Raw genomic sequence first — 27,353 nt, forward strand, 5'->3', positions numbered from 1 at the left:
AGAGCTGTGTTCTTGCCTCATTCTAGTAAGGACTTGGAGTTCATTAGAGCTGTCTTACAGTGCAACTCAAGATTCAGACCTTTTTATTTTATAACTGAAGACTATAACTTGTTCATTAGCCAAATAGTGGCTTTATAAATCTGATACTGAGAATTTTTCTTGAACATTCAGATGGAAAATATACCTTAACCTCCATATTTTTCTGTTTTTGCATGGAGTGTTATCTAACTGATCTATTATTCCATGATAAGACTTTTAACTGTTGCCCAATGAAAACCTTGCAACTTTGATATGACTTGTAGTTTCAAAGGTATTCTGGAAGTTTTTGTAGACCAATCCATTTTTGAGTATTTTACTAACACAGTTCAATTACACTGATGCTGGTTTCTACTTATTGGACTCCAACTCGGTGCTTTCTGATGAATTTATCACATCATAAGGTATTTCACCTTGGGCCATACAGACATCAGACAGCCTGATTAACCAATTGACAACATTGTTGTCCCCTTTCTTGAGCAACTCCACTGCAATCGTGCCCACTTTTTCAACTTTGGTACTCTTCATCTTGCATAAGACCATTGCTGTCACCTCTCTTTTCACTATACCATTCACCATGACACACACAACCAGCCACCCTGGCCCAAATATGCTGCATCTGCCTCTGTACTATCTATCACTTTCATTAATCCCTCAAAATATTCTCTTCTTTGCCTTTTACCACTTTCCTATCTATTACCCCTATTCTTTTATGATTCTACAAAAAATATTTTCATATTCTCTTCAAAGTTTATTGGTACTTGCTCACTCCATCTCTCTGGGAGATTTTTTTTTTTCCCCTCTTCCGATAGACTTCAGTATGAAGATGAAAACTTACTGTTTTATGTGGGATGGTTTGGGTTTGACATAAGCAATGAAGAGATATGCATCTGTCTTAACAAACTTTTTCACTCTGTAGATTTTGTAAATAATTTTTTTTTTTCAGTATTTTGTGGACTACAAACTTCAAAGTGACACTGAGGAAGTTTCAACATATGTAACAAATTTCCTGCCCTACATTGGCTATGCATCACAGATACCTAATGTACTCTTCAACTGGCTCAACATCTTCATCCAATTTGGGTATGTATCCAGCTCAGATGGTACTGTAGAAGATCACCATTCTAAATATTCATAGTCTGAAAACATTAGAAATTTGAATGCCCTTGTATTAGAATTTCTGTAAAAGTGGCTCATGAGTTTCCAGTTATTGCCATTTATTTTCCTTTTGCTGCCATTGCCCATGCCACCACTTGATTGTTGTTCTCCCAGGATGAATTTCTAGGTGGTAGCACTCTTCTTTTTGAGTTATTTGTTTTTCTGTTATTTACCCGTGTAATGATGTCCACGAAGTATATTGTGATAGTTCTGAGTGTAGCAATATGAAAATGAAGCATGTGTTACTTACCATTATCAAGGAAGTTGATATTCCAATAAAATTACCCAAAGACAAGTTAGTGCTTAATCCATGAGTGTTATGGTGTTGGTCTTTCCTTCCCATTTCCTTTCTGATGGTACTATAGCTGTCTCTTTCATAGACAGAGCGACTCCCTTTGGTTCTCATTTCTCCTTTAACATTCCTTCTCCCTCTAATGCTCATCTTACTAATTCTTTGTCCCTCCCCATCATCTCTTTTTAAACTGTCTGAAAAAGCTATTCTTTCTCTGGACACAAGGAAGGCTTATGGACCTGATGGCATCCATCCCTGTGTACTGAAAGCGCTCTAGGGAGTTCTTCCTGTGTGGTGTTCATGGAAAACTTTTGGACACTTTTAAGAGTTTTGCTATGGATGTAGTGCTTGTCTGAGATTGTGATGATACAAATGATTGGCTTGAAATGAAGATGGGCGTGCTTTGTTTAATGTTTTATGTATTGGGCATTATGCGAGATAAGTGGTGTACTGCTAAATTATGATGAAACAGATTAGAAGTTACCTCAGTTGTTGTATGCAGATGATGTGCTGTTGGCTGAAACATAGGAATTAAATTCAGTAATGGGTCTTCTTGTTTAAGTTGGAATAAGGTGCTGAAGGAGAATATAAGTAAAAGTAAGATAAGCTGTTGAAGGAGAAGGGATGTCTCAATGTAATATCTGGTTAAACGGTGAAGAACTAGAAGTTTAGAATGAGTGTAGACATTGGAATAATGTTTAGTAAGGATGATAGTGGGAAAGTTGAAGTTTGGAGTAGTGCTGCAAGAAAGTAAAATTTGAGGTATTTATGAAAGCATGGGTACATGGAAAAAAAAATTAGAATGTAGATTGTGCAAAGGATTTGCATGCAGGATTAGTTTTCCCAGCTGTGATATTTGGATGTAAAACTCAAAAAATATGTAGGTTACGGTAGGTAAAAAAATAAGTGAAGTAGAGATAATTTGGGGAGCATAGTTGATTAGGAGAAAAGGTTAGGTAAACAACGAAGATGTGAGAACAGTATATGGTCTGAAAATTTATTAGTAAGGGACATAGGTGAAAGTCTTTTGTGATAGGTTTGTCACATAAAGTGAATCAGTGGTTATAGGTTCAAGAAAATATGTAGTAGTACCATGATAGGGCACAGAAGGGATGGCTAGATATGGTGAGAGAATCAACAAGGGCAAAGGATATTTTAGGGATGAGGAAGCAAGTGGAATAACTTGGGATTGAATGTAATGTAAGGATTTTATGTGTGGAGGTTGGATTTACTTGCCGGATCAGCTTAATGTGCAAAGTGAAAATGCAAGTTTTTACTTTTGTATGCATGTACCTGATCCAATTCATGGAATTAGGAGGGGACCTAATGATGATGGCTATGAATACATATCTGTTAGTGATATGAATATAATGGCAGTTTGTGGCTAAAACTGCAGTTTGATTTTAAGTAATGTTGGACCCATCATTTTTCAAGTGAATATTTGTTTTTAGATTTCTGATGCCCCTGAAAATGCCCCTTTTGATCTCAGTTTTGTAGGTTAGATATCTGTAAATAGATTAAGCATAGATAAACATATTTTTCCTCTTGGGGTAAATGATAAAATATTTGTCAAACAAGTTTTGAATTTCATAGTGTTCTAAAAAAAAATTATATTACATGTATTTTTATGCACTGTATGAACTGTTGAATAATATTTTATCTTGAAATGGCCATAGCATTATTAGGTACACCTTAGGAGGTAGCAGCAGGTTTTCTGTATTTGGAAAATTGAAATGCTGTTGCGTGGAAATCAGATTACAAATTCCACATGTATTTTTCTGGAAAACCTAAACATTAAATTCATTAAAAAATCAGTGCATAGCTTCAGACTTCCTCACTGAATTTTGGATTTGAAATCATGTGTGCTTACATTTACATAGTGGATAAATCTTGCTAAACATAATTTTCATGCTTATACTTGTATTGCTAAATTTCTATTAATGATAAGGAAACAGCATATATATACTGGAGTATTTGATTTGAGGCATCCAGAGTAAGTGTCACAATTAACCAAAAACCTTATTTTTAGTGGCAACTTGACAACCCGAATCGTATGGAGTATCCTAATAGAAGTTGTGGTGTTTGTATTCACGGTCATCCTTGCCATGATCGACTCCTCAGACTGGCCTGGTGTCTTCTTCTGGATAACGATTGTCTCCGTTATCATTCTCAATGGTGAGCTCACTTGAATTTATTCATAATGATTAACTGTGCATCATTGTGATACTAAGTGCACTCATTATGTAATGTAGTGTGTGGATAAAACAATTTAGCAGTATGTATACTCCCTCTTCCCCAGTATGTATGTATTACCAGTTTTTGCACATGGGGAAGGACCTTTACACCTGTAGAGCCCCTCTCTTATAACTTGTCATTTCTCTCCAACAAACTTGAGTTTCTCCCTGCTGTTTGCATTCACTTTGCCTTTCCCTAGTTCTCTCCATGTGTTCATTACACAGTTGCTGCTTTTTTATTTCATTTTTTTGTGTGTGGGTGTGTGATTATGCGTGCTACAGGGAGAGAGAGCTTTACACTTTTGTTGCCCTGTCTCTTAGATATTTGTGTACGTGTTTGTATAAGCATGTGTGTGTGTGTGTACCCATATATTTGCTTGTTTCATTTGTGATAAAAAAATAATCTGCTGTGGTTTGTATTTACTCTGTGCGGCCTCTTGATATTTTGCCTAGTTTATTTCAGTTTTATCTTGTTCTGAAGACTTAAAGCTCTCATTTTGTGCATAAATTTGTGAGTTAGGTCACCAGCTTGGCACTTTTTTTTAAGATGAGTATTTTTCATGTTATTGGATTATGTTAACTGTACACCAGCCACTAGATGTTTCGATGTTGTTTAGGCATTATTAAGCTCATAGGGTTGTAAATGCTTTAAACTGATCAACAGATCTAAGCTCATTGTAAAGCAGTTTTTGAGAATTTAATGGAAAAGTATGTCAGTAAATGCTCGGTATTTCTACAGTAGTGTGGATCATTCAGAACAGGGTAACTGTGAACTGATTCCTGATTTTGATTCATAGCATCCAGATTACAAATCTTGGGGACCAGATAACTCAAAGAAGATGCCCTTTCTGCAAACCAACCATTCACTCCCACACATGCCTTGCATCCATTCACCCTCACATGGCTTACACCCTTGATAAAAACTTCTCATCACTAGCGGCTTTCTTACTATACTTCATATTTTTATGACCTTTCCCATGGCACCTCTGTCAACCCTGTCATATGTTTTCTTCGTAGATACCACATACAAATCCATCTGTTTCTGTAAATATTTCTTGCACATTCTTTAAAGCAAACACCTGATCCACACATCCTCTTCCACTTCTAAAACCACACTGCTCTTCCCCAATCTGATTATCAATATTTTCTTTCTTTCAAACTATTCGCCATTTCCCACATTAGCAAGGTAGCGTTAAGAACAGAGGACTGGGCCCCTGGGGGAATATCCTCACCTGGCCCCCTTCTCTGTTCCTTCTTTTGAAAAATTAAAAAAAAACAAGAGGGGAGGATTTCCAGCCCCCCACTCCCTCCCCTTTTAGTTGCCTTCTACGACACGCAGGGAAAACGTGGGAAGTATTCTTTCTCCCCTAGCCCCAGGGATAATATATATATTTTTCATACATATTCGTAGTGTGAAGATCTTGATAGTACTGCATTGTGTATATTCAGTTTTAAGTTAGAAAATGGTAAATAGTTTTTTTTTTTTTTTTTTTTTTTTATACTTTGTCGCTGTCTCCCGCGTTTGCGAGGTAGCGCGAGGAAACAGACGAAAGAAATGGCCCAACCCCCATACACACGTACATACACACGTCCACACACGCAAATATACATACCTACACAGCTTTCCATGGTTTACCCCAGACGCTTCACATGCCTTGATTCAATCCACTGACAGCACGTCAACCCCGGTATACCACATCGCTCCAATTCACTCTATTCCTTGCCCTCCTTTCACCCTCCTGCATGTTCAGGCCCCGATCACACAAAATCTTTTTCAAACCATCTTTCCACCTCCAATTTGGTCTCCCTCTTCTCCTCGTTCCCTCCACCTCCGACACATATATTCTCTTGGTCAATCTTTCCTCACTCATTCTCTCCATGTGCCCGAACCATTTCAAAACACCCTCTTCTGCTCTCTCAACCACGCTCTTTTTATTTCCACACATCTCTCTTACCCTTACGTTACTTACTCGATCAAACCACCTCACACCACATATTGTCCTCAAACATCTCATTTCCAGCACATCCATCCTCCTGCGCACAACTCTATCCATAGCCCACGTCTCGCAACCATACAACATTGTTGGAACCACTATTCCTTCAAACATACCCATTTTTGCTTTCCGAGATAATGTTCTCGACTTCCACACCTTCTTCAAGGCTCCCAGAATTTTCGCCCCCTCCCCCACCCTATGATCCACTTCTGCTTCCATGGTTCCATCCGCTGCCAGATCCACTCCCAGATATCTAAAACACTTCACTTCCTCCAGTTTTTCTCCATTCAAATTCACCTCCCAATTGACTTGACCCTCAACCCTACTGTACCTAATAACCTTGCTCTTATTCACATTTACTCTTAACTTTCTTCTTTCACACACTTTACCAAACTCAGTCACCAGCTTCTGCAGTTTCTCACATGAATCAGCCACCAGTGCTGTATCATCAGCGAACAACAACTGACTCACTTCCCAAGCTCTCTCATCCCCAACAGACTTCATACTTGCCCCTCTTTCCAAAACTCTTGCATTCACCTCCCTAACAACCCCATCCATAAACAAATTATATCAAAGTTATATCTATGAAAATTATTTTTGTTCATTGCAAAGGACATGTGTTTGTTTATGATATTTTACATTAAATGAAAATGTAGTATTGAATTCTATAATTTTTTTTCTCCTTTAGTTTCTAATGGAATCTATCAGAACACAGTGTATGGGATGGCAGCACGACTTCCGTTCTCTTACACTGGAGCCGTAGTATTGGGCTCTGTAAGTATTGATATCACTTGTCATATTTGATTATCATATTAGGTATTCTTTGTATAATTTGGTTTTTAATTTCAAATTTCCCCAGTGCAGCATGAAATAAAGATTTTGGATATGGGATTACTTTTCATTACCTTGCGCATATCTGTAGGGAGGTTTCCACTCACAAGTTCCAAGTCTTATGTCATTCTGGCTTCCCCAAGGCATCCTAAACATCTTTATATTTACAATTTTTAGTGCTACATCTATGTTGTTTGAATCATGTAGTAGTTAATTATTGTTGAAGTATTTCCTGATATTATTTTTCTTTTTAATGATTCTCACTTGTGATCTTTCATCCAGTTTATGCTTCATAAACATTCCTGTACTTCATCTCTATATATTGACCATAATTTACAGACTGCCATGTCTGTGATACTGATCCATAATTTAGTCAGTTTTCTACATTGCCCTGCTTTTAAATGGGCTTGACGTTAGCCTCTTTCATTCAGTTTTTACAGGTACCCCTTCCAGCAAGTTCTCTCATGTGTATGCATATTTCCTGAATATGAAGTTTGAGGCCCATAAGGGCCATGGATGGACCTTTCATTGTGCAAAATCCCTCATGAGCCTTCTTGTACATTATATAATAAATAGAATTCCTTTTTACAGAAGTTGACCTTTCCTGAAAAAAAAAATGTTTTGCTGCCTTCAGTATCAACCTGAGTTTACTTTTATTATTTTCTTTATAAAGTTGTTGCTGGAATCTTTTGAGATGATTATGAATTATCAAAATTTACTTTTTGAGTCATGTGTGTTATATGTGTACATTTATATTCTACCAGGCCTCTAACTTTTGAAATATATTTCAGAACATTAGTGGCACATTTACTGCTGTGATTAACATCATTGCCATAGCTGTAGCTCCCAACATCAGGACGTCAGCCATTTATTACTTCATCACGGCTCTCTTTGTGCTCCTGGCTTGCTTTGACACTTACTTCGCTCTTCCCCTTAATGTAAGTCTTTATTAATCATATTTTGTTATGCATTACTGTTTCATTGTCATACAGGTGTTATGACCACAGTGACTGTAACCTGTAAAGAATTGTGGGTAATGCATTAGTGCTTTGTCAGTAACCTTCAAAGATGGTGATGAAAGATGGCTGTAAGCTAATTTTTGGATTTTCATGGTATTAATGTGATTTTTGTTGTATATGGCATTCTTTAAAGAGAAATATGTGGTATCCATTAATATAAGATTACTTTTAGGTGTTTCCATGTTACAGAGGACTTGCACAACATTGATCAGCTTTCCTTTGTGTAGCGTTTCTATAGGTATCACGAGGCAGTGCATGACCAGGCAAAGAAAACAGCCAAAAGGAACCCCAACAGACCAAAAGTACCTTATTGGTACATCTTCAAGAAGGCCTTCCCTCAGCTTTTCAATGTTTTCATGGTGTTTTTCGTCACCCTGGCTGTCTTCCCAGCTGTTCTCGCAGGTAATGATATTTTGTTGTTAGGATATAGATTAACAAATGTGTGTGCTGATATAGGTAAACATTCACTGTGGGTTTTTGTGGTATTTCCCACTTGTGATAAGTGCTGGGTTGCCATTTTTTATGATTAGGCTCATTCTTATACTCACTGGAATTCATGACAAGAAAAATGAAAATTTCTATAAGTTGAAAATAGTTTTAATGCTGAAAAAGGACTGGTGATTGGGAATTCTGGTTTAAGAAGTGGGACATAAACAGCACTTACTCTCCCATCTCCAGCAGCCCCTTCTAAGTGTAGATATTAGCACCTCAATTAAGCTGACTAGAATACCGTAAGAAAATTCTTTTCTTACTTTCCTTTGGTAAATTGCTGCCTCTTATGTGGTGATGCTTTTGTTCCTGCCAGATGCTTAGCAGAGGCATGTGAAATGTCCAGGGTAAGCCATACAGAAAGGTCACTCATCTGGTTGCGTTTGGGGGCTATGGTTTTGATATGACAGTTAGAGAATGGATGTGAGCTGATGTGGCCTTTATTTCTCTGTTCCTGGCACTAACACAAGAAACGATGGCCATATCTGAAATATACATGGGCTGTAGATAGGGTTGTACAGAGGAGGATGGATGTGTTGGAAATGAAATGTTTAAGGACATTGTGTGGTGTGAGGTGGTTTAATTGAGTAAGTAATGAAAGGGAAAGAGAGATATATGATTATAAAAATTGTGGTTGAGAAAGCAGAAGGGGATGTGTTGAAATGGTTTGGTCATATGGAGAGAATGAGTGAGGAAAGGTTGATAAAGAGGATATGTGTGTCAGAACAAGGAGAAGCAGGAGATCAAATTGAAGGTGGAAGGATGAAGTGAAAAATATTTTGAGCGATCGGGGCTTGAACATACAGTAGGGTGAGAGGCATGCAAGGAATAAAGTGAATTGGAACAGTGTGGTATACTAGGGTTGACTTGCTGTCAGTGGACTGAATCAGGGCATGTGAAACAGCTAGGTAAACCGTGGACAGGTGTGGGGCCCGGATGTGTATAGGGAGCTGTGGTTTCTGGGCATTTCACATGACTTCTAGAGACTGAGTGTGAGAGAATTTGGCCTTTATTTAGTCTGTTTTCCTGGCACTACCTCGCTGAAGCAGGGGACAGCAAAGCTGTTTCCTGTGATGAGAGTGAAATCACACTTCAATTGAAATTCATACAATTTTAACGTAATTTTTCTGTATGAGTGGCACAAAATGTTTTGTGGAGACAGTCCAAATCATCAGGTGCTAGTACTTAAGTTATTGAAATCCCAACATCTCACCAGAGTAGCACCAATCAGTACAGACCAACCACTGTTCACTTTGTCTGGCAGTAACCATTGAAAGGGAGAGTGGTTAAGGGGGGTCATTGAATAGAAATCCTTGTAATATTTTTATCTATGTATGGGGATAACCACTCATCTAAGAATATAGGATTCTTCCTTTGTGGTGTTTATAGAGAAGACAGTTACCTTAATCTGTTTTATGTTTTATGTTGCAAGTTTTAGACTAACATAATAGCTCACAAGGACTTCATAAATTTTCTAATCGTTACAAACAGTGTGGGCAGTCAGCAATGAAAATGTGATGTTCCCTTAATAGGCATTGTGAATATATAACTTGACAATTGGTGACTGTATAGTTCGGTTTTCATTTCTGAAACAGTTTCACTTCTTTTCATAGACCAGACTTTGTTTGTGTTGTTGTGTTCATCATTATAAATGATGGGCATGAAAAGTAACTGCAGTGAAAGGTGTGATCCAAAATATTGTGTAAACCTATTCACCAGGTAAACTGTTGATACATTTCTAAAAATTTGTTTTTAAAGCTTTGTTGATAAAGGTAAAAATATTTGCTCAGTAGGTAGCTGTGGGTATGTTACACTGATAGACCAGACATAGGACTTTGATTTTCACAGAAAATTGAGATAAAGTAACATTTTTACTGAAGCAAGTTGATAGAATTTGAAGGAAACCAGATTAAACGTACTCAGAAAAACACATTTTATTATTATAGAATTGGAAATGAAAATTTTGGATGCTTTTGTGTGGGCTAGTTTGGTTCAATAGATGAGATGTATTTGCAGTTACTTAAATGTAATGTATAACAGATCAAAGTAAACTTAAAATGAATAATGTCATTTTTGCATTTTTTTTCCCCACAGACACATGTAGGACAGAAGAAAACTTTCCAGTTCCACCAAAATATTTTCAAGCTATTACCTGCTTCCTTACATTTAACTTATTTGCTATGTTTGGGAATATGCTCCCAGGACTATTCACATGGGTAAGTTACAAGACCATCTTTGATTTGTAGATTATTGGCATGTTTTATTTTACTCAGGTGAAGTTTTGTCAAAAAACATGTAATTAAAAGAATGTCTGTGTATAGCAAAAATTGTCAAATGAATTTGCAACATTTGTTAAGAATTACATATGAAATGCTTACTCAGCCCACCCAATAAGACCTCTCAGCAGTACTGGTTTGCTCAGTGAAAGAAAACGGTATGTGTTCTAGAAAATATTGTACGTGGCACTTGCATTCTAGGTTTTATATTTTTAGATAGAAATATTATTTTCTTTCGTCTGTTTCCTTGCGCTACCTCGCAAACGCAGGAGACAGCGGCAAAAAAAAAAAAAAAAAAAAAAATTATTTTAATGAAGCAGCTTATAATGTATTTGTACTAAGTTGCATTGATATATAGATATAGAAACAGAGTGAGTGAGGAAGCAGTTGCTACATAGGTTTCAGCAAACTCAGGAATCAAAACCTTTAAATATGGTAGGCACTTATTTTTTTTCTCTGTTTTTCAAACTTCAGCATCAGAATGCATGAACAATATTCTATGAACTAAAGTAGAAGATTGTGTTTGAACATCGTGCATAGATTTACAGAATCAACATTTTGTTATGGTACTGCATTTTATAGGATATATTAAATCCATTTGTAAATGTGATAATCAAAATTTGGAGAATTAAACATTAACATTTGATGGGAGATTAATGAACCTTTTTTCTTTTCCAGCCTGGCCCACGATTCCTTTTCATCCCAGTGCTCATGCGAATTTTCCTAATTCCTGCTTTTGTATTGTGTCACTACTACCCAGTTGATGTAAAAAGGATTATGCCAGTCCTCATAGACTCAGACTGGGCCTACTGGGTTTTGGCTCTCATTTTAGGCATTACTTCAGGATACTACTCCTCCTTGGCAATGATGTATTGTCCAAGGTATGTACTCTTTCAGATTTTTTTTATATATATTTTGTAAGTGCATGATGTGAACCAGCTTGAATGATACACTTCCATGATGGTTGTTTTGGAGACACACAGACGAGACTTCTCAAAATTATTTACAGGAACCGTCATGCTTGGCAGTTAGTGGACTTGTTGTTTTAGAGACACATGGATGAGATTTTTCAAAACTGTTTACAGGAACTATCAAGCTTGTCAGTTGATTGACTTTGCATGAGCAACATGCAGTCTTCCCCATCCTATCACTGATTTATCTTTCCCTACATCACCATGGACTTCTGTGACATCTTTGTGGCAATTACCCTTATTTGAGATTCATGAATGTGATTGGTTGCTTTTAAGATGGATTTCAATTATGTAAAGTTTATTAGGGGATTCTCAAAGTAAATTTTGACTCTAAGTGGCCGTTGAATCATTGGACTGACAGTACATATACATAGATTGTTTTAGATTATAGATTTATGTGGACTGCTTTGTTTGGAGGTTTAATGACATTGATGTATCATCATCTCCCTTGTCAGTATCTCTTGATAATAATGTTTTTTACTTTACTACTAAGAAAGGTGATTAGTATTACATACTGATCATTGGTATGGGAAAAATTTCCTTGAACTGCTGGATCATCTCTGCCCACTTACGACCTAACATACTGCAGGTCCTCATACATGACTGTTTTGGAATACTTAATGTAAATATAAAAGGTTCATTTTTTTATTACTTTGTATTTTCGCTGAATTATGTATTGAATTATTGAATAAACCTTATATATTTCTTGATATTGCAGTAGGGCCTGTTATAGAGGATATTCATCTACAGTATAATTAATGTGGTATATTATAAAGTTATGTTTGCTAACCCTCAGTTCTGGATATGGTATTGCATTGGTGCTATGGTTTTTATGACTAAGAGGACCTACATGTCAGAAGTAGAGGGAAGAAGAGGGAGGGGTGACTGAGAAGGAGGTGGAAGGATGAAAAGAGGAAGGCTTTAGGGACTTAACATTCACAACATTCAGGATGATAAGAGGCATGCGTGGGTTGATTTGGATGGATGTGGTGGATGGGTGTGTGTGTGTGTAAGGGGGAGGGGTGACATTCAGACTCTGGGCCAAACCAGGGCATATGAAGCAGTCAAGATAAACCTTGGAATGGTCAGTAGGGCATTGTTGTAGATGGTAGCCTATTGTTACAGTATAGTCATAAGTGACAGTTAGAGTGAATGCCTGCAAATGGAATGTTTTTTAGCCTATTGTTTCAGTATGTCATAAATGACAGTTAGAGTGAATGTCTGCAAATGGGATGTTGTTTAGTTGTTCCATGTGCTACATCTTAAAAAGGAAAGGGAGACGCATTTAGGCATAAGAAAAGAAATTAATACAGTGATCTTTGAGCATATATGTACACAGCACACTGCTTGATCATCTTTTCTGAATGCTTCCTTGCCCATGCAGGAAATAGTGAACATGTATGAAAGAAAGAATTAAAGCACAAACAAATGGTTAAAAGTAGTTAAGTTATGAAAGTTTGAAACATGGATAAAAGTAATGTATTTTATTTACTTATGATTGTCAAAGTGCCCCTTTCTTGAAGGGGTCCAGGTGTTACTCCAAGACTTGTTTTTAAGGAGCTCTTGTAGTTCCAAGGTTGCACTCCTTTCTGTAGCAGTGAAATGATTGACTTCTTTGGAGGTGACTGTATTCCAAAGTCAGCCACAAACCAACCTTTCCCCACAAGAAAATTATGAAAAACTTAAACACAATCCATCCAGACACAAATGCCCACCCTCCTTTCCCTCCCACTTTAGCAGGCAATTTAATTAAAACCGTAAAGAACTTTCCTATTACAGGTCTTGATAACACATCAAACTTTTACAGGCCACCCCATCCTGTCAAAGTTGTACTTGAATTTTTATCTTTAGGAAAAGTTGTACTTGAAATTTATCTTTAGGAATAAGTCTTCAAAGTCCATCTCCTGTAAACCAGTTACATATAAAGGTTCTGCAAGAGAAATGAATTCTGTATATCCTTTCTTCTTGAGACTGTTTTCCTTCATTTAGCCCTAATGCTGTCACTGTGTATTTGTTTCCCCTTACTTGATTTTATTTACTGGCCTGTCCTTCACTTTCTCAGAGCTCTTTTCACGAATGTATTTTTATTGTATGCATCATAAATCTTACCAACTTGTTGCCAGTGAGTTCCATAGTTTATAAAATTGTTGTATCCTCCATCACTCCCACGGTGTCATCTTACACCTTGCTGTAAAGTTAAAAAAAAATTTGTAGTTTCTACTGCCCTTAGCTTACTCATTGTTTTTCTTATACAGTGCTTGTTATTGAATTTGTCTTGATTTTGAGAGCTTGGAACTCTTTCTTCTGTATTTAAGCAGCATCAAATTGGTTTACACTTGAGAATTAGTAATCAGTTGATGACACTATAAAACTTAAATCATGCTGGGTATGCTGAATGCCTATTTTTTCATATGACTCTGTCATAATGTCCAATTACTTAGGATGCATTATATTAAAATGTTAAGCTCAGAACATCCTTTTTTGCTAAGCTTATTTTTATTTGTGATTTTTTTCTCCCTGAATTTCAGGACTGTAGAGCCAGAATATGCACCTGTAGCTGGCATGATGGGAGCAGCATCACTTATTACTGGGATATTTATAGGTATTGTTTTCCAGGTAGGTTTTGCTAAGCAGCTTATGATTTATGTTATGCATTATAAAGTAAAACATTTTGGTGGTAAGAGAAAGCAAAAGGGGATTTAAGAGCAGATGAGAACTGGAAAGTAAAGCTCAGAACTTAGTTTAATGTTAAAACAGGGACATTTTTTATTGGGATTGATGGTTGAAAGGGCAGATGTTTGAGAAAAAGATATAAAGGCTTGATGAATATGCAGAATTTGAAGAGATACTTTGAAGTCTTAATGAATACCAGGCATGGTCTAGTGAAGGTAATGAGAGTTTCAGTGGGGCCAAGTATGAAGAGACATGAAATACACTGAAAAAGTGGAATGTTACCATATTTACCAAGGTTTACATGAAGTAATAAGAGTGATGGAGACTTTATTCAAGTATTTGGATGTAGTGTGGCATTATAGACCGAGCATAGTGCCAAGTTTAGATTTATGTTATGATTGTACTTTTGTATTAAGCTACTTGTGTACTAATTTTGATTGGAGAAAATTTGGAGGAAATGGAGAGTTTTAGATACATATCATATCCAGGGCATATGGAGCGATTAGGGGAACCCAGGGAAAGGTCTGTGGGGCCTAATTGTGGATGGGGAGCCGTGGTTTTGGTGCATTGCACATGACAGCTAGGAAATGGATGTGAGCAAATGAAGCGTGTCTTTGTTTCTGTGTTCTTAACGCTACCTCGCTAACACGGGAAATGGCTAATAGTATGGAAAAAAAAAATATATATATATATATATATATATATGTATATTTTTTTTCTTTTTTTTCCATACATATTCGCAACTTGCAACAATAGCAAGTTAGCATCAAGAACAGATGACTGTTCCTTAGAGGGAAAGTCCTCGGTGACCCCTTTCTCTGTTCTTTCTTTTGGGAAAGTAAAACAGAAGGGGAGGATTTCCAGCCCCCCCCCTATCCCACCCCTTTTCGTTGCCTTTTATGACATGCATGGAAAACATGAGAAGTAGTCTTTCTCCCCTCTCTACAGGGTGTATTGAAATGGTTTCGGCATATGAAGAGAAGAGTGAAGAAAAATTGACAAAGATGATATGCGTGTCAGAGGTGGAGAGAACAAGGAGAAGTGGGAGACCAAATTGGAGGTGGAAGGATGGAGTGTAAAAGATTTTGAGTGATAGGTGCCTAAACATAGGAGGGTGAGAGGCATGCAAGGAATAGAGTGAATTGGAATGATGTGGTATAGTGGGGTCAATGTGCTATTGGACTGAGCCAGGGCATGTGAAACATCTAGGGTAAACCATGGAAGGGTCTGTCGGGCCTGGATGTGGATAGGGAGCTGTGGTTTCTATGCATTACACATGACAGCTAGAGACTGAGTGTGAACGAATGTGGCCTTTTTTGTCTGTTTTCCTGGTACTACCTAGCGGAAGCAAGGGGTAGCGATGCTGTTTCTTGTGGGATGGGATGGCACCAGGAATGGATGAAGGCAAGCAAGTATGAATATGTAAATGTGTATATATGTATATGTCTGTGTATATGTATATATACATATGTATGTGTTGATATGTATTTTTATGTATGTGTGTGTATGGGCATTTATGTATATATGTGTATATGAGTGGATGGGCCATTCTTCATCTGTTTCCTGGCGCTACCATGCTGATGAGGGAAATGGCAATCATGTATAATAATGAAATAAGATATCCCTGGGAATAGGGAAGAAAGAATATTGCCAAAGTATTCCCTGCATGTCATAGAAGGCAACCAAGAGGGGCAGGAGCAGGTGGCTGGAAATCCTCCCTACCTGTATAACTTTACAAAAAGAAGGAACATAGCAAGAGCCAAGTGAGGAATATTTTCCCTTTAAGGCACTGTCATCTGTTCTGAATGCTACCTTGCTCATATGGGAAATGTTGAGAATGTATGAAATATATGATTATTTATAATTACCCCAAGACCAGTTTCTAAGAACAAGTCCTGGTGTCACTTAGGACCTTTTTAAAGGCTCTTTCTATCCAAGGCTGCTTTACTTCCAGTAATAGGGAAGTGTAGACTACTTTGGAGTGACAAGTGCTTTGACAAGTCTGTACTCACAATGATACAGCCTTGACAAAGGTGACATTTCACTCATGGTGTAACTTCAAGAAGGTGGGGACCTGTAACACATACACACACACAGATATTTTTCATATGTGATTGCAGTTTCCCATGTTAGTGAAGCAGCATCATTAACATATGAAGAAAGGCTCTATTTACTCACACCCTTTCTCTAGCTGTCATGTGCAATGCACTGAAACCACAGCCCTCTATCCACAACCAGGCCCCACAGACCTTTCCATGGTTTCCCCTGGCTATTTCACATGCCCTGGTTCAGTCAGTAGGCAGCACATCAGCCCCTGTAAACCACATCATTTCTATTCATTTTAACCCTTGCATGCCTTTCATCCTCCTGGATAGTCAGACCCCAATCACTCAAAATCTTTTTCACTCCATTCCTCCATCTTTAATTTAGTCTCCACCTTGTCCACTTCACTTCTGACAAAGATATCCTCTTTGTCAGCATCTCCTCACTCATTCTCTCCATGTCCTTACCATTTCATCATACCCTTTTCAGCTCTCTCAGCCACTCTTTTTATGACCACACCATTCTCTAACCCTTTCATTACTTCATGAAACCACCCTACACCAAATATTGTCCTCATAAACAGTTAATTTCTAACACATCCTTGTTGGGACTACTGTACTTTCATACATACCCATTATTGCCTCCCCAGACAACAACCTCTCTTGCCACACATTCTTCAGTGCTCCCAAAACCTTTGTCCCTTCACCCACCCTATGACTCGCTAGCACTTTCATGGTTCCATTTGCTGCCATGTCCACTCCCAGGTATCTGAAACACATTACTTCCTCCAATTTTTTTCCATTCAAACTCACACCCCATCTAACCTGCCCTTCTACCCTGCTTAACTGAGTAATACTGCTTTCATTCACAGTTACTCACATTTCCTCCTTTAACACCTCTTTCAAACTCGGTCACCAACTACTGCAGATTTTCACTTGAATCTGCCACCAGGGCTGTCATCAGCAAACAACAACTGACTCACTTCCAAGGCCCCCTCGTTCCACAACTCACTCTTGCCACCTCCTGCTTGTACACACACCTTACACCCTAGCAGCTTTCCATGCTTCTTCCCACACCATATATTCGTAAGACCCTCTACAAGGCATCTCTGTCAATCCTATAATTTGCTTTCTTCAGACCAATAAATGCCACTTAAGAATACTTTTCTTTCTACAAGTACTTTTCACATGCATTCTTTTTAAGTAGACACCTGATCCACACATCCTCTACCATTTCTGAAACTGAATTTTATCTCCTCAGTCTGATGCTCTCTACATGCCTTTACCTTCTCGAATGCTTGCCTTATACCTTTTGATTCATCTCCTGACTTCATCCCTACCTGTTACCAATTCCCTATTTGCCTCCTTCATCAATGCTCCCATTTGTTCTCATGTTTTCTTGCACTAATAACCTCATCCCAAAACACCGTATTCTCCCTGAAGTTTCCCAGTAATTGCACATCCTAGTTGTATAGATTTGTAAACAAAGAATTCTGACACTAAAACTGTTTGATTTCATTAGTCCATTTACTCTTTCCAGATGGTGTGTACTTTTGCAGTGACTCACATTTCCTTTGAGATTCCTGGATATGACTTCCCAATGAGGAACTGTACCAACAGAAATAGCTAGAAGATGGAATTTGAAATTTTTTGATATGTAAGAAGTTGGTTTGATGTGAAAATTAATGACAGCCTTATGTTAGTATTTCATAGGGATGTTTTCCTGGGCCCCAGGGAAATTTCTTGAGTTAACTAGGGAAGGCTTCATAATCACCAACAGTGTTGATGATACAGATGTGACTGGTAGTCCTTCAGATATGTTATGAAGACTTCACTGTCAGAAAATTGCTGAATATATTTATGTAATGGCTTCAAAAATATTCAAAAGACTAAACACATTGTGAAAACTGAGGTGGGTCTACAGATCTGTTTATGCTTGACTCCACATGGTAATGGGTCCACTTTATACAGAGATGACAGTACTTTGTAGGTACCATGGTATCCTACAACATGAATATCTAATTAAAAAGGGAAGTGTTTCAGTCTGTAATGGTTCAGAGCCAAGTCCCAGAATACATGAACGGGTCAAATAATGTTCCAGCTTCAAGTAAAGATCCTTTTTTAAGTGCTCATATTATGTGAGGAGTATAAATTAAATCAGATTTGTTGTCAGGGAAGTTTAGTACATTAGCTGTTGTGCAATAGCTGTTTGTTTGATTTTTTGTACACAAATAATAGGACCTTGTGCCTTTAATTTGTCATGAAGTAAGGCAGCTTAGATTTTTTGAAATGAGAAGTCCGCATTATGAAACAAAATGGCTACCATTTCCTCAAAGCTTATCGCCAAGAATTTGCTCTCGACAAGTCATATTAAGTTGAATCTTCCAAGGAGGAGATTTATTGTCTCATTTTGGTAGCATGGAAACCAGATTTAGGTTACAGATGAGCCAGCTCTTCACATAGACCTGTCTTTCCTAAGAGGTCGCACATCAGAAATGCAGAAACCTGTCATTGCAATAGGTTAGCTTGGGAAGAGTATGTTTCTTGTTTCTTTATAATGAGGTAAGGTTCTTGTCATTTCCATCGGCCTCAGTGATTTTTGTGTTCTGACTGTTAGAGCTTGGGAGGAATGTTTGAAAATGTTTTAAAACAAGAAACTGACCAGCTTCATTAAGTTAAAAGCATGAAGTGTTGAGTGTATTTGGCGCTGTATTGGTTTTAGACATTGCTCAAGCTTCATGATTTTTACCATCTGTGTAAGCTGTAAAGGTAGTACTTTTGCAAGCTGCTGAACCTTTTTTATTACTAAATGCACCAGTTTTGCATAAAATCCAACATTTCAACGTGAACATTATTCACAAATTTTCAAATTTTTTAAGAGATTTTCAAATTTTGGAAATTTTAGTCTGCATAGGTTACCAAGCAGAATGTAGACTGTATTTGGAACAGCATAATATCAAGGAAAGTGGGTTTATACTTGGTCAGCAGAACTTTTTGATTTTATAACTCTGGAACTGAAGCCATTCCCAAACCTAGAGTGTCCCTTATTGTTCATAGGTCAGTAAACTTTTGAGTTGTGATTTGTTTTGATATGTTAGTAGTAGTCAGTAGGAACATTAGGAAGGAGCCTCTAAAAACACTAGAGTTGCCCTTTGCCTGTAGCCTGTTAAGGATGAGGCTCTAAAGGTTAAGAAGCAGGACTGGAGTTTGCCAGTTATGGAGACTCTTTTGCTGTGACCACCCCCTTGAGGGAGTTTCTGAAGGGAATGAGTGTCAGGGGAGAGTAACTTCTACGGTATTTTAGGATGACCTGAATCAAAAGTTGTTGGTCTGGCTGTTTTATTGAGATTTGTAGTTGTCTATTACAGCAGTAAATGCTACACTGTCAGTAGGATCTTTCTGGTTTTTAGGAATCAAGACATAGAATCTACCCTTCTAATATTATGTTTGTATAAAGTATATAAACTGAAGAATCCCACTAAAGCACCAAAAGAAACTCAATCTTTATGACCTTTTTAGGAAAGACTCCATAATAGTACAGTCAGAAGTCAATTAACTGCATTATCAAATAACCACCAAAGTCTGATAGGTGCTTTTTTTGTCACCCAGATAATATTCTTAATTTGAAACAGTACACATCACAAAAGATAATCAGTAAAAAGTAAATCAGATCCCACAATCTCGTCGTAATGTAATTAAGAGATAAACTTTAATTTCTATAATAATAAAATGAGTGATGTTGCAGAGGCTGTCGGTACCTGATCCACCCCATTAACTTGGAATGGAGTAATGGTAATAGATAGGTAGATTAGTAGGTAGATAGAATAACAGTAGAATAGATACTGTAATTTTCATATGTAATGAATATTACTTCTTACGAGTTATTACCACTAATGTCATAGATAATGGTCACTAGGTACGATGATGCAGCAGTTTGTTATGGCATGACCTCCTCCTGCACTGGAAAGAAGGTTGTCATGATGTAATGTGCGTGAGGTTGTCATGATGTAATGTGTGTGCTTTGTTTTCAGCATATTTCACGTTGGTCACCACACTGCTGTTCTTTTTCATGTTTGTCTTTAAAATTGATTTTTTGAATCATAAAACACCAGTTGTGAGTATTCTTGAGACAGATGCTATTTGTAAACTTAAGTTTGTTTTATTAACTTAGCCTAAGTGGAGAAATTAGTGGTGATAAAATGTTTTATAGAATAAGTTTATGATGAAGAAAGTGAAGCTGTAATGGTTGAAGCGTTTTGGAATTGGTTCACATGCTATTTATGACTTACACAGGCAAAAGAATGGTGAAGTTCCATTGTAATTGTGAGGCATACCATGGTGCTAAGAAGAATATCAGGAACATATTAAGTGCCTCTAAATTGCCTCTTGTTAACAAAGCATCACGTGAATGGTTTGAACAGTTTTGTACCTTGAGCAAAAGTGTTAGTGGGACAGTGCATATGGTTGGGCGTTTTATCCATAACGAAATGGAAATTTAGGAATCCTTTGACTACCTTGCTGTTAGGCTTTAGTTTTCAAGCATAATTATTGCGCAGTTTTTTATGCTATAATATTGCTTGAATGTGCAGAGTGGGCATTTGCTGACTGCTGCAGTGGAAGCACATTTGGGACTTGGGTAAGGTTGTCACCAAACGGAACCTCACCCTGAACAAAGTGTACAACATTGATGAAAATGGGCTTGTTTTGTGGTGTCTGGCCTCTCACAGCTTGGTTGGTGGAAAAATAGTGCTGGTTGTAAGGTAACAGGGAATATACTAGGAGTGCTTATGTGCTCCAATACTGGAGGTATCCAACATTAATGCTTAATTTATGTTATTTACTTACCTGAATTTTTACAAGGAGATTTGGAAACTGCAAAAATCCAAAATAAACATTGGCACAAGAACACTGATGTACAGTTGAATGACTTCTGTGGACTGTAATATGAAGTTGTTATTATCCATTGGGTAATGAAAAATATTCCTTGTTGTTTTTGCATACCGATAATTCAGAGGGAAACCTTGCAGTTGGGTTGGTTTCTGTTCATATCAATGATTATATCAGGCTGTGGGCCAAATACTCAGGGCCACAACTGTAACTAGAATACCTCATTTGCCATATGCCTTCCTTTCCATCCATTCATCAATGACATTGGATGGTGTTGCAGGTTATTAAGATTTTATAGATATGGTATGGTTAGAATTTGAACCTTTTTTTAAGGTTAGTGTTTTTTACACACAAAAGATCTTTTGATAGTAATTTCTCATATAACTCTTCCATTAGAGCTAAGCCATTGTTGGGATGGTCTCTTGATCTGGTTCTCTTAAGCTAAGGGTAAATAGTGAGGTAATTTTCCTCACTTCAAGGCTATTTCTTTGATTTATATTAATGAAGCTGGCACAATTGTTTGATTTTAGTGAAGGGACAAAGCACTGGAGGTTATTTTACTTATTTATTCTGAAGGCATTTAGAAAATTAGTCAGAGTTTTTGATTGAAACTTCATTAAATCTAATCCTAAACTGATGAAGCTCAGGTTTTTAGCTATTTACAAAGATCTCGGGATTTTTTGGAATAGGTCTCTTAGCTGGAGAGACAGGTGACTTCTAAGTATTGTCTTTTATAAGAAAATAATCTCCTCCACTACTTTGCAAAACTGGGCAACTTTGGTTTAAACTTCTCAAGTGATGATGTTCATGTTCATAAACCTTATGAAGTTGGTTTTATATCAATTTTATTACCCATATTTTGACATGCCAGTCAGGTTATGGACAGGTGGTCATGGCAACATAAAAACTCACAACAGTATGTTATTAAGGTCAATTAAATTTTTCTTATAATGTGTTGCCATAAATGTAGATTTATTTTCCCTTTCATTGTTTTAGGCTCATTTCCCTTCATTTAACAAAATTGAGATGCAGTTGTATGCTCATGGGCTTGAATACTCATGAAACTTTAGTTGACATGCTCACAGGTGAGGGAATTTTTGGTGAGTGAGTTTGTTTTATTTCTTATGTCGGAGCATGACAGACTATCAGTGTTCATTCTTGTGGGCAACTAATATTAAATTGTTGTTTGCCTTGGGTTTCATCCATTATTTAATGGGAATGGTTTGGGACCAATTTTGGTTACATCATCATTTTACCATCGAAGTGTAGTCATTACCATAGCTTAGCAGTTTTGCTCAGGTAGTGAAGGGAGAATCATTTTAGATTCTAGTCATCGATTTACGCATCCACTTGTTTAATGTAGAGAGAGACTTAAGAAAGTCATTTTCTTAGGACAAAGAGGAAAACGCATTTTTCCCTCACAGAATGTTTAGTATGATTTAAAACTTTTGGTAATGTAGCAATCATCTTGCTCTTTTCCAGTGAATGGAGACTATTATCACCATGTGTTTTAATTCCAAGAATCGTGGTATTTGCTTCACATGAATTGTAGCCAGTGATGTCTCACTTTGTCTCCATTCCTGTATCCATTACAACACCAAAGGCAATGGATATCAATATGTCTTAAGTAGTTCTTCACATAATTTTCTCTTCCGTTTCTGTATGAGAATTGATATCAAGTTTTGAAGGCTCACAACTCTCCTTCTAGTCTTTACTCTGTTGTTTTGGAGAACCAGGAGAACTATATTTATGAAATATATCCTGAATATCTAGTTATATATTAGAATGGAAATTTTCATCTTATTTACAAAGTTTTCATGTGCTTATTCTCTTGTAAAGACATTTACAAGACCGAGAGTTTGACAGGTTCTTCTTGCAGGATTCTAAATAATCGTTTACTTTATCACATCTGGACAGGAGCATTACTTATATTTTTTGCAAACTTCTGAAACACTTCAGATATATTAGGTACGGTATCTATACATCATTTACAAAGAGTTTTATCATCATACATATCAAATTTGAGAAATAGAAAAAATAAGAAACTTGAAGTATTTGGAGAAGTGAATAAAGATGCACTATCTTTATTTACCTTTCCACTATAGTTATAGGTTTTTATACTGTGCAAGTGGCAAGAACATAAACTTCTCTATTCAAAGTAATGTCTAAGTGAAGAGCACATTAATTTCTACCTGAACAAAGGCAAGCCTTCATCTGGGACAGTCAATATCATCATAAATGATGATTCAGCGTAGCTTTATATTGGCGAGATCTTGAAAGCCCTGAGGACATGTTAGTAACTATGTTTGGTATGTTGGCTTTACATTTAATGGATATCACTGCTGCCATTCATTGATATGTTAAAAGCATATGTCTCAATAGTTTGCACATTAAGTACAGAGAGAAATCTCATGTACGTCAAAATTTTCTTTAAATTTTTCAGTAGAGATAGTATGAGTCTGAACAAAATGCTGACATTCACAGGATCTGATTTGCCTTTAAAATAAAACTTGCATTGATAGAAATTTCTGCTTCAACACTGTTGCATTATCCAATGTCTTTACTGATATATAAAGGTAGAATAAAGTTATACTGAAGTATATATATATATATATATATATATATATATATATATATATATATATATATATATATATATATATATATAAATATATATATATATATATATATATATATATATATATATATATATATATATATATATTTTTTTTTTTTTTTTTTTTTTTTTTTTCATGCATATTCGCCATTTCCCACATTAGCGAGTTAACGTTAAGAACAGAGGACTGAGCCATATATCCTCACTTGGCCACCTTCTCTGTTCCTTCCTTTGGAAAATTAGAAATGGGAGGGGAGGATTTTCAGCCCCCCGCCTTTAAGATATGCAGGGAATACGTGGGAAGTAGAAGGCGACTAAAAGGGGAGACAGTGGGGGACTGGAAATCCAACCCTCCTGTTTTTGATTTTCCAAAAGAAGGAACAGAGAAGGGAGCCAAGTGAGGATATTCCCTCTAAGGCTGAGTCCTCTGTTCTTAATGCTACCTCACTAATGCAGGAGATGGCAAATATGTATGAGAAGAAAGAAAACAAAAAAAGAATATATATATATATATATATATATATATATATATATATATATATATATATATATATATATATATATATATAAATAACAGTACATACATTAAAAGGCCTAATTGAATGTGGGCTATAGAATGTAATAGAGTTTACTAAATCAGACTATGGTAACAAGAAACAGTAGCTAAAAAGTTTTCTCATGTTGTCTAAAGAAAAGGCATGGTATGCTATGCTTCATACCTGTCATATTTATTTCTTGACAGTTTTTACTTTTTTTCTGCATCTAAATCAAAACCATTTTTTTTATTGTAAGCTCATGATGTTTATTATTGTTTTCTGCAAGAAATATTGAATTATTCTCTTGAGCAAATATGATGCTTGTTTCCATATATAAAGTTGTTTTCACATTTGTGGGCATATGATATTTGCCTTGAGAACTAATTTGTACTGTGCCATTATCTTGATAAAATGTGTACCTACCATCCAACGACCCAAGGTATGTGGTGCTGGTAGCCCTGCCTCTACGATGAGTGATTTAATGGTAAGCCAGTATTATGACCCAGTAGGCAGGTAATAGTTCCATTCATATTTAAAAAGCGCTATTGATTGGTCACTGGATGATATTTGGTGGGATTTGTGCTACTAGGTTGTAGTTACTTGGCCTATCTTTAGCAGAATCTGACTTCTGTAACTGTCTGATGTGCAGCCTTCATCCTGCTGGTGAGGGACACAACATAGTCTCCACAAAAACAGATTTCTCTCAATGTGGGTTTTATTTTTTATTTCTCTTAATGCCCCTTGTAGAGTCTGATGTTATTTTTCACAGGAACAATGAAATCCTATGAACAAAAAAAGTTTCACATCAGTCTTAGTTTCAATATAGTTCTATGAAAAAGATGTAGAACATATGAGGTGTATGTGATAAGTAATGTGAAAAAGAAATAGAACATACAAGGGGTATGTGATATTAACATCAGATTATAGAACTTATTATGATTACCCTTAGATAATGTACAATACAGTTATGTGTTTGAATATTATTATGACCTGTAATGAATATGTTGTACATAACTGTATATATGTAAATATTTTTTATATAAACTTGTGTACCGATGTCCTCATAATGATACTAAGTGAAACATCAAAATATTCACATGTATTAAACATTGGAGTCTGCCCTTGCCTTACTATATATTTCTTCCACATATATTCATATCTAATTTTAATATATATATATATATATATATATATATATATATATATATATATATATATATATATATATATATATATATTGCAAGAGGTCACAGTGGTATGCGTGATCTAGTATATGCATGTAACCTGTAACCTTGAGGAAAATGAAACACGATAAGTTCCCACATGCACTTTCATGTTATGATCACATCATCAGGGGAGATGATAGAATGAGATAGAATACATAGAACAGTCAATTGATAGGCAAGGGAGAGATGCAATTAAGATGTCATTGGTAAACAAGCGACGTGATCATTACTCAAAAGTGCACTTGGAAACATATCGTATTTCATTTTCCTTGTGTTTATATATATATATATATATATATATATATATATATATATATATATATATATATATATATATATATATTCACACATACACACACACGACAATATTTGTAGGAGATGTATAGAATGTTAAATATTCCATAATACCATAACTTTTTTGTAATTTGTTTTCATCTTGCTATCTATCTATGTAAATGGTTTTGCCTCCAGTTCTCCAATTCCTCCATTTTTTTCATATTTGTATATCCTCTTCCTGTCCTCATTATTATAACATATCTCTCTAGATTCAGATTTCCATTTTTTCAGTTGCTTTTTTATACCAGTGAGACTTCTTTTTCCATCTGTGTGCTTGTGTGTTAAGTGTTCTACTTTTTTTGTGCTATTCTGTTAAGTGTTCTACTTTTCTGATATCCCATCTTATTTTTCCTTTTTCAGTATATCACTAGTGTTTTCTATGTTTCTTTTCGTGACAAATCTTTAATCTGTATCATTTTTGTTCTTTCATATCTTTTCTTTACATATTAGGGGAGAAAGAATACTTCCCACGTATTCCCTGTGTGTCGTAGAAGGCGACTAAAAGGGAAGGGAGCGGGGGGCTGGAAATCCGCCCCTCTCATTTTTTTTTTTTTCCAAAAGAAGGAACAGAGAAGGGGGCCAGGTGAGGATATTCCCTCAAAGGCCTAGTCCTCTGTTCTTAACGCTACCTCGCTAATGCGGGAAATGGCGAATAGTATGAAAGAAATATATATATATATATATATATATATATATATATATATATATATATATATATATATATATATATATATATATATTTTGCTTCGTCGCTGTCTCCCGCGTTTGCGAGGTAGTGCAAGGAAACAGACGAAAGAAATGGCCCAACCCACCCCCATACACATGTATATACATACGTCCACACACGCAAATATACATACCTACACAGCTTTCCATGGTTTACCCCAGACGCTTCACATGCCCTGATTCAATCCACTGACAGCACGTCAACCCCGGTATACCACATCGATCCAATTCACTCTATTCCTTGCCCTCCTTTCACCCTCCTGCATGTTCAGGCCCCGATCACACAAAATCTTTTTCACTCCATCTTTCCACCTCCAATTTGGTCTCCCACTTCTCCTCGTTCCCTCCACCTCCGACACATATATCTTCTTGGTCAATCTTTCCTCACTCATTCTCTCCATGTGCCCAAACCATTTCAAAACACCCTCTTCTGCTCTCTCAACCACGTTCTTTTTATTTCCACACATCTCTCTTACCCTTACGTTACTTACTCGATCAAACCACCTCACACCACACATTGTTCTCAAACATCTCATTTCCAGCACATCCATCCTCCTGCGCACAACTCTATCCATAGCCCACGCCTCGCAACCATACAACATTGTTGGAACCACTATTCCTTCAAACATACCCATTTTTGCTTTCCGAGATAATGTTCTCGACTTCCACACTTTCTTCAAGGCTCCCAGAATTTTCGCCCCCTCCCCCACCCTATGATCTACTTCCGCTTCCATGGTTCCATCCGCTGCCAGATCCACTCCCAGATATCTAAAACACTTTACTTCCTCCAGTTTTTCTCCATTCAAACTTACCTCCCAATTGACTTGACCCTCAACCCTACTGTACCTAATTACCTTGCTCTTATTCACATTTACTCTTAACTTTCTTCTTTCACACACTTTACCAAACTCAGTCACCAGCTTCTGCAGTTTCTCACATGAATCAGCCACCAGCTCTGTATCATCAGCGAACAACTGACTCACTTCCCAAGCTCTCTCATCCCCAACAGA

At 36.6% G+C, this 27,353-nt stretch overlaps 1 protein-coding gene across 2 annotated transcripts in view; it reads left to right on the forward strand.

The window, feature by feature from the left end:
* Window positions 1–23,554, forward strand: part of Ent2 (Equilibrative nucleoside transporter 2) — a 289,869-nt gene extending 266,315 nt beyond the window's left edge. The window contains exons 4-12 of one of the 2 annotated variants that reach the window (XM_071666023.1): window positions 983–1,119; window positions 3,516–3,661; window positions 6,403–6,488; window positions 7,337–7,483; window positions 7,792–7,966; window positions 10,148–10,269; window positions 11,008–11,210; window positions 13,829–13,916; window positions 17,556–23,554. In XM_071666023.1, coding sequence (XP_071522124.1) covers window positions 983–1,119; window positions 3,516–3,661; window positions 6,403–6,488; window positions 7,337–7,483; window positions 7,792–7,966; window positions 10,148–10,269; window positions 11,008–11,210; window positions 13,829–13,916; window positions 17,556–17,645 — 1,194 coding nt within the window. In that variant the 3' untranslated portion in view covers window positions 17,646–23,554. The remainder of the gene's footprint in view (window positions 1–982; window positions 1,120–3,515; window positions 3,662–6,402; window positions 6,489–7,336; window positions 7,484–7,791; window positions 7,967–10,147; window positions 10,270–11,007; window positions 11,211–13,828; window positions 13,917–17,555) is intronic. The other variant, XM_071666024.1, reaches the window with a different exon arrangement.
* The last annotated feature ends 3,799 nt before the right edge of the window (window positions 23,555–27,353 follow it).

Source organism: Panulirus ornatus, chromosome 10 (assembly GCF_036320965.1).
Source record: "Panulirus ornatus isolate Po-2019 chromosome 10, ASM3632096v1, whole genome shotgun sequence".
Lineage (NCBI taxonomy): Eukaryota > Metazoa > Arthropoda > Malacostraca > Decapoda > Palinuridae > Panulirus > Panulirus ornatus.